At 46.7% G+C, this 8,374-nt stretch overlaps 1 protein-coding gene across 1 annotated transcript in view; it reads right to left on the bottom strand.

Annotated features, from left to right (window-relative positions):
- Positions 1-637: 637 nt before the first annotated feature.
- Positions 638-8,374, bottom strand: part of LOC144108353 (uncharacterized) — a 53,287-nt gene continuing 45,550 nt past the window's right edge. Inside the window, exons 9-10 of the mRNA XM_077641608.1 lie at positions 5,174-5,516; positions 638-1,075 (exon numbers count right to left, since the gene is read on the bottom strand). Of these exons, the coding sequence (XP_077497734.1) occupies positions 758-1,075; positions 5,174-5,516 (661 nt within the window). The 3' untranslated portion in view covers positions 638-757. The remainder of the gene's footprint in view (positions 1,076-5,173; positions 5,517-8,374) is intronic.

The raw sequence follows: 8,374 nt of genomic DNA on the forward strand, positions 1-8,374 counted from the left end.
CGGAAAGGTACATTAGAAAAAAGAGAAGAAAAATAGAGCGGTGAACGCTTATGCTCACAGTTGTGAATTAACAATGTAAATGCTACGCGAAAAATATTTGCCGTGTAAAAGCCTGGTACGTAAAAGGAAATCTATGCGGGTACATTCAGAAAAATACAGCGCTAAACGCCACGGCTCGCAGTTGTCAAGTAATGTAAAATGCTGCGCAAAAATTATTGCCAAGTAAAAGCCAGCTACTTAAAATGAATTCAAACAGGTGGATTAGAAAAAGGAGTTCAGAAAAATACAGCGGTGGGCGCTGAGACTCAACGTTCGAAAATGAATAGCTATAACATAGTACACGCGGAGTGACCCTACTGTAGAAAGCAATAAAATATTTGAGCATCGCTCGGTCGTATAATCGAATCAATAAATTGCAAGATAAATTTGGCTGGGACCCCGGTAAAAATTCACCCCAGTGCGAAGAGTCAAACCCACGAGACCGCACCTGTGGTGCCACTAATAATAAACAAATGCCACTAAAACTATCCAACTGCTTAAAACGTACTAAAATTATCTAAGGATGAGAACATCGTCAAAGAACGTAATGAGATGATGAGGCGCGTAAAGGGTACACCCACGGAAACATGTGGGGCTGTCTTTAGTAGCGGTGAAATGGTTTGCCGAAGCTTTGTTGGCGCGTGCAGGTTCTCCTTCAGTAGTAGCGCGATTACGAGTTTTTGAATACTGCAGGGTCTCCTTGAGAAATGTTGATGCCTTAGATGTCCAAGACGTCAGCCAGGATGAGGTAAGAGCAGATGTGGGCCCTCACATCCTTGCCCAGCTTGTCGAACGTGGTCTTCCTCTTCGGTCGCGGGTGGCAGACTATCTTGGCCTTGACGACGCCAGCGAAAATGAAGTAGTTGACAGCCAGCCTCCGGCGGGCCTTGTCGATCTCCTCTTTCGCGCGAGCCCCACTTACGTCCAGGCATAGGCTCTCGAAAACCGTCCTGGAGTACTGCAGGGTCTCGAATGCTAAAACGTGATTTCTGTCGTTGGAGCCGTGGACGAAATTCACCGCTTCATTGACCAGCATCTGCATTTTAGAGCAGATAAAGTCGATGAGGATGACAAGGAATGGGCATTACCTTTGCTGCGGAAGCACTGCAACATTCCTTCGACAAAAGAGGCAATCGCTGCTTTGTAAACAAAATCTTATGCACACACACATGAGCACTCACTATCACGCGCTTTCTTGAAATACGCGAAAGACTATAAACCGCTAGTCGTTTATTTGCAGGCCCATACATGGTTTAAGGTTTACGGGGTTCAATGTCCCAAAGTGACTCAGGCTATGCGGGACACCGTTGTAAGGCACTCCGGAAATTTCGACCACCTGCGGGTCTTTAACATGGACTGACATCACACACTACACGGGCCTCTAGAATTTCTCCTCCATCGAAATTCAACCACCGTGGCCGGGATCGAACCCACGTCTTTTGGGACCGCAGCCGAGCGTCATAACCACCAAGCCACCGCAGCGGCTACAAGGGCATAAAGGAAGTACGAAAGCCAAACGGGGAAGTACTCTTAACAGCGGGAAAGTCGGTCGTCATCTTCGTCAGCGGCGTCATCGGAAGTCTGGATGGAATACATGAGCGTGCCAGCTCTCTCCCGGCAGTCACTATAATGTTGGGGAGGCCGTAACACACAGTTCATGAAAGTGGGACCTGTCGCAGCTGTACATAGTAGCAGGTGTTCGGCCTTTCCTCAGCAGCGCCGCAATATGCTCTTGGCGAATAAGACACTAGGCTTGGATTACCCCGAACACTGCGCCGCTGCTGTGGCCTCGAAGCGAGAGTGACACGTGACTGTGTTCGACTGTCATACTTTTAGTAATTGCTCCTTAGCTATGGGAACTTGTAGAGCTATATACTCCTTGCTGCTGAAGTGAAGTGAATTATCCGTAAGGTGAGGACACGTGCGCAAAATTTTAGGCGGTTATGAGTAGATATGCAAATGACCTTTCATGAAAGGGAAGACGCAATAAACTGTCTTACTGCACTGTGGACACCCGAACCGCGCAGTGGGGGAAACGTTAAAGAGAGTGAAAAAAGGAAGAGAAAGAGGCATCAAAAAGAGGGGTGGTTAGTGGTTAGTGATTTTTTTAGGAAATAAGATCGCGCAGTAACTCTCTCACAACTCGGCTGACACCTCGACCGCGCAGTAAGGGACAGTAGGAAGGTGGGAATGAAAGAAGTGAGAAAAAAGGAGAGCCGTAATGAAGGGGTCTGAAATAAATTCAACCACCTGTGCATCTTTAACATACACTTATATCGCTCAGCACATGAACGCCTTTTGCGTTTTGCCTTCATCGAAACGCGGCTGCCGCTGTCTGGTTCGAACTCTGGTACTGGCTCAGCAGACGAGCGCCCGAGTCTGGAGTCCTCACGGCAGGCTCACAGTGGGAGGTTGCGGATAAAATTGAACCACTTGAAGTTCGTTAACTTGCCCGGATGTCGCACATCACACGAGCATCTTATTTAGAGTATTGCGACTGAAGGAAGAATGAAAAGTGTGCACGGTTGCCGGCTGGCCACAATAACTTCCGCAAGCAGACAGAACAGACAAATATAATAATAATAATAATAATAATAATAATAATAATAATAATAATAATAATAATAATAATAATAATAATAATAATAATAATAATTGGTTTTTGGGGGAAAGGAAATGGCGCAGTATCTGTCTCATATATCTTTGGACACCTGAACCGCGCCGTAAGGGAAGGGATAAAGGAGGGAGTGAAAGAAGAAAGGAAGAAGAGGTGCCGTAGTGGAGGGCTCCGGAATAATTTCGACCACCTGGGGATCTTTAACGTGCACTGACATCGCACAGCACACGGGCGCCTTAGCGTTTTTCCTCCATAAAAACGCAGCCGCCGCGGTCGTGTTCGAACCCGGGAACTCCGGTTCAGTAGTCGAGCGCCCTAACCACTGAGCCACCGCGGCTATTAGAAGAAAGGTTGTCAGAAACACCACTAACAACAAAAACATTAGCAGTAAAAAACACTCTTAATCCGAGACAGAGATATATGGAGCTGTAATGCTAACGCGCTGGGAAAATGTGCATGGGCACTAAGTCTACCTCACAATAAAATAAGCAAGTTCGTTTTTTTTTTGAACACAGGGCACACACAGCCAGTCTAAGCGGAATGTTCTCAAAGTTTTATACGCCTCGTTTCTAGTAATATCAAGCAACGGTTTACATTAAAAGCTGCGGGAAATGTTTGCCCTGCTTCTGGATGAAACCATAGGGTTTGCTGTCCGCATCTTCGGTGCTGTTATGCTTTGTCGTACAACCCCGTCCAGTCATTTGCGCTGACTACCTCCAGCTATCACAGCCCCTTACTTCAGAATCCAAAGCTAGGAATAAGTTCAAGCATGTCGATCTGCTACATCAAACAAACATTTCTTGCAATTAAAATGTACTTTGGACGAATTCATTTCATATTTTCTACATGCATTTCTACAATACATTGCCAACATGCAAATGCCACTCCACAGAACGCGATTTCGAGCACTACATTGTTGTACGTCAGCTATAAGTGTGCTGCAAATATATTTACGAGGACTGCACCCTTGTTAGAACTGATGGGTACTTCAGCCGAATTACTTTCATATTTGCGAAAGTACCCTTTTAATACACTGACAATATGCTCAAACCGCATATATATTTTTTTCATGCATTTGAAAAGCGCACGAAGCATGCTTCGGGGGAGGTATTTTTGACAAATGTACATATAATTCTAATACCGAGCACTAAATTTCAGGAACCAGTTTCGCGTGTACGTTTAGTACATTGACGTATACAAAACATGTTTAAAATGCGATTTAAATATCCCGCCTCATATTCTAAACGTAATTAGTTTCGCTAAGAGGGAGACATTCACAACTTAATTACACTACATGTGAAGAACATGATAGCATTAGACTGGAAAAAGCGTCTTGGGTACCTCCGGGCCCGAACCTGCTAGCGAAAATGACCTTGACTAGCAGGGCCGGCTGGCTCCAATAGAAGCCTATGTAAGTGTTTGTTAGCAGCGCAACTCCTGAACGATGCCTGAGCAAGTTGCCACTACCAGATCGATTCTAGACCGCCCACGTATCCGAACGCGACCAGTCCTGCACTTGTGTGACAGTTTGGAGGCCCATAGTCTTTGCGCCACAAACGCATCACCGGGCAAGATTATGGGTCGTCGCTTAAGGGCTATATGTAAGGCAAACTTAGCACTACACCTGTCTCGACTTCCAGTTGGCTCACGTCAGTTTTGGTGGGAGCCTGCAGTGTGGTCACGTGAAAATTCTTCCCCCTTGCAGTCACGCCATCGATCTTTGAACAACGCCGCGTTTTCTTTCAGGGAAGAGGTTGGTAATACTTATATCGACTAGGCCGTTGTGTCGGTGGGTCAGTGATTCGTTCTAACGTTAATAACTTAAAATGATTTCGTCGTGAAATTCCAAACTTACAGCCCTTTCTTAAGCCAAACACAACAGTGTATATGTTTAATGTCGAAATATACTTAGCAGGCAAAAGTATTTTCGACATACTTGAAAGGATGTTCAGAATATTACTCTGTAGCATACTTGAGAGCATTCATTCCGTTATTAAAGTTTAGAAAAAAATAACGCAAAATTAATGTGAAATCAATACAATATGGTCGAAATGCATTTCGGCGCAGCCAGTTTTCGCTAAGGGATGGTATACTGCGTGGTAAAGCTATTACAGCGCTTCCTGCAAAAGAGATAGCTGCCTTAGTGGAAGGCTGCTGAATAACTTCGACCACCTCTTGATCTTAAACGGGCACCGACATTGCACAGCTCACAGGCGCCTATTGCGTTTTGCCTCTATGGAAACACGGTTGCCGTGGCCGGGTTCGAACCAAGAAATTCCGGATCAGTAGCAGAGAGCCTTAACCACTGGGCCACCATGGCGAGTCCCTTGATTTTGTCTAAACTGGTTTTTAAAGAAAGTAAGGCCCCAAAACAGTCTCACTTCATGGTAGACCCCTCACCAGCGCCGTGAGGAAAATGACGACAAGTAAGTGAAACATTCCAAACACCTCAATAATTTTTTGGCATGACGTACAGGTGCAAGTGAGAGCGTTCGCGGCGAGTGGGCCCGCCCTCACCGAGTTGCGCCTGAGGGCGTCCAAGATGATCATTGAGTTGCGGTCCACATCCTCCGAATTCACGCCCACGGTGGTCAAGAAGCGGTTACGAGGCACGGCTTCTGCCAGCTCTCTGCAGACGGCTAGATACTGGAAGGACTCGCCACAGTCTTCATCTTCGAGGTACAAAAAAAGGGTATTTAACATGCGGTTCTCCACCACAAATCGGGCCAGAGCCTTGATTGCCCTTGTCCTGAAGCTTGTCTTCTCTATCATGAGGGCCCGGACGCTGCGGTTTTGTTCCAATGACCGCATCACGTTGACGATGCTCTTTTCAGGCCAATCGAGCATCAGGGTCAGCTGTCTGAAAAAAAAGATCACATTCGCTCGCAGCGTGTGGCCGTGAACTACTTGTAGCCGCGGGGAGCAGTAATATTTTTCATTCCATTAACCGATTGATTGAAAGTCCTTAATTTTGAGAGGAAGGCACAAGGAAGGCCACAGTGGGGGGAAATGAGGAAAGGACGTTAGTCGCACGTCGAGGTCCAAGCAGGTGATGATTATGCATTCTTACGGCGCAAGGACGTCTATGGCCAAAGAGCTCCATAGCACAGGCTATTTTTAGATTACTCAAGGTGGGGTGAAAGACCCATATTCCAAGCATTTCACCCGTTACTAGCCGAGCACCAGGCCAGGGGAAAGCTTATGCCCATTGAATCCCCGGTGCGTAACCGGCGGCACCGGGGATCGAACTCTGCACCTCCGGCATGCGAGGCGGATGCCAACCACTCGGCCACCGCTGCGGTGGTCCGAGTAGGTGTATTTTCCCGTTTGCTATTTTCCAGACCCGATCAGAAGGGCTTCAGTCGGCGCACTTATACCGCCCTAATAAGGCCGCTTGGGCTGTATGGCCATTCTCCCGGTTTAAAATGAAGCACATTGTCAGAGTAAATTGGTAAGGTCCGCGCGGCGGGGTAACACGAAAGAACAGCACGCGTGAGAACAGCATGCATCAAAAACACGAACTAAATGAGCATGGTGACAAAACAGCTCATGAAAAAAATGGCATGAGTCAGAACAAAATGCCAGGCAAAACGGCACAGCAACCGAACAAAACAGCGAGAAAACAGCACGGAGAAAAAACAGCACGTCGACAGAAGAGCGCCGGAAAAAAAAACAGCACGATGACCAAAGAGCACATCGGAGTAAGGTGCAGCGCTTGCTAGGGGGTGAACTGCCATAGCCATAACCGCATAACTTGGCTGCCATGATCTAATTTCTTTCTGTATTATGCAAGGAGAACCTGGCGAACCGAGAGATAAAATGGCCCGGGCATCTGCACTGCGGTCGAATGCCCCGGGAAGTTTGTCTTATTTGGCAGCCAGGTTCAGTGTCCTTGGTTTCTTTCGATGCATTACGGGAAGGGATAGGAAGGAAAGAGATGAAGGAGGAACTGAGAGAAGAAAGCAAGAAAGAGGTGCCGTAGTGGAGGGCTCCGGAATAATTTCGACCACCTGGGGATCTTTAACGCCCTCTGACATCGCGAAGCACACTGGCGCCTTAGCGTTTCGCCTCCATCAAAACGCGGTCGCTGCGGCCGGGTTCGAACCAGTGTACTCCGGGTCAGCAGCCGAGCGCCCTTCACTGAACTTTAGCTTTTCACCTGGACCATCAATGATGAACTAAAATCATTCCGCGCACTTGTCGAGTTTCGTAATCTTTTGTTAAGTTTCAAGATAAACTGCCCAAAGGATGTCAAAACTGCGGTTTGACAGTTTTGATTTGCGCTGAGTCTGTTGCGCTTATGAACCACCATCTTCGGAGAGACAGTAGAACTTTCTTCGCCGAGTACTTCTCATACAAAAAATTTGAGATGCTCCAGGTGTGTCTTCTATAGAGCAATTAATTACAGAATAAATAGGGTCTTTTTAGAGTTGATTTCAAATAATGGTCGAGCAGCTATGCAAAAAAATGCTATACAGCGATAACCAACACATACCAAAAAGATTCAAGAGTAGAAAATTATTCCCCTGCTGTTGAGTATCGCTTCATTGAATATTCAAAAGCTGAGCTCTCGGCACACGTTGTAAAATAGCTGCTAAGGAACAAACCATGTTTTAAGTCTTGACACATTCGCTAGGGAGTCTAAGATACCGGAAATTTCTGAACGATTGGAGCACAGCTAACGCGTCGTAACGGCATTCTACCCCAGCGGATACAGGCCACCGAAAGACAGCTGGGCTGCGTCCTGAGTGATTCTTTACACACACTTTGCTGCGTAAATGGAATAGGTGAGGGTTATTTTTTGAAAGGCTATTAGAAGACTTTTTTCCCATATCTGACAATGTTTCACCGTTTAGGCAAACTCTCATACGAGCCTTCGCAAAATTAAACTAAAAATTCTCGATTGGAACTTTCCTTCGTAAAAGCGTATTTTGAAAACCTTTTTCGAATGCTCTTTGGAACGCGCAGGGCATTTAGGAGATCGCTGGTGCTTGCCCCCTGTAACATTTCGCAAACCAATGTCAAAGTCCTAAACTTCAGAACATGCCCAGAGCTCTTTAGAAACAGGTTTATCACGACTTACGTAAAAGAGAACGGGCGCCTGCCGCTACCACTTCTGCACGTTCAAGAGAGAGAGCCCAATCTATTTTCGCAGTGGATGACTGCACTTATGAATAAGCGCACATTTGTGTGCCGCATATCTCTCGAAAACGACTATATTTTGGCAGACACTTTGAATGTGAACTGCGTGAAGGCTCTATGATCTGGTTTTGTGTTGAAAGGGTGGGAGGGGAGGGGGGCAGTGATGCTTTTTAACCAAAAGAATTACGATCAGAAAACAAGAGAATTGATCATTTTTTCGTGAAAACAGTTAATGCATTGCTCGAACAGACCGCAATTTCGAATTCTCATCGCTTCGGGAGTTGCCACAGACACACACCCGTGCCGTCTCCACCGCACTTTCAACGCACGTCCAGCTCTCCACTGCCAGAGGCTGCTCTCGAAACCGCTTGAAGGCCATAAAAGAAGAACGCCAAATGTGCCTACCTCAAAGATTTGGTCTTGCGGATTGCGTCGCCCACCTGCTGATCGACACCGTCTTGCACGGGGCTGTTGCCCCTAATGCACGCTGAAATCACATCGTTACCGGAGGACAACGGTTCCAGAAGGGTGGCCACGTCTTCTGAACTGTACTTCGCCAGGTCCAGAAAAATGCGA

This window comes from Amblyomma americanum, chromosome 10 (genome assembly GCF_052857255.1).
Source record: "Amblyomma americanum isolate KBUSLIRL-KWMA chromosome 10, ASM5285725v1, whole genome shotgun sequence".
Classification (NCBI taxonomy): domain Eukaryota; kingdom Metazoa; phylum Arthropoda; class Arachnida; order Ixodida; family Ixodidae; genus Amblyomma; species Amblyomma americanum.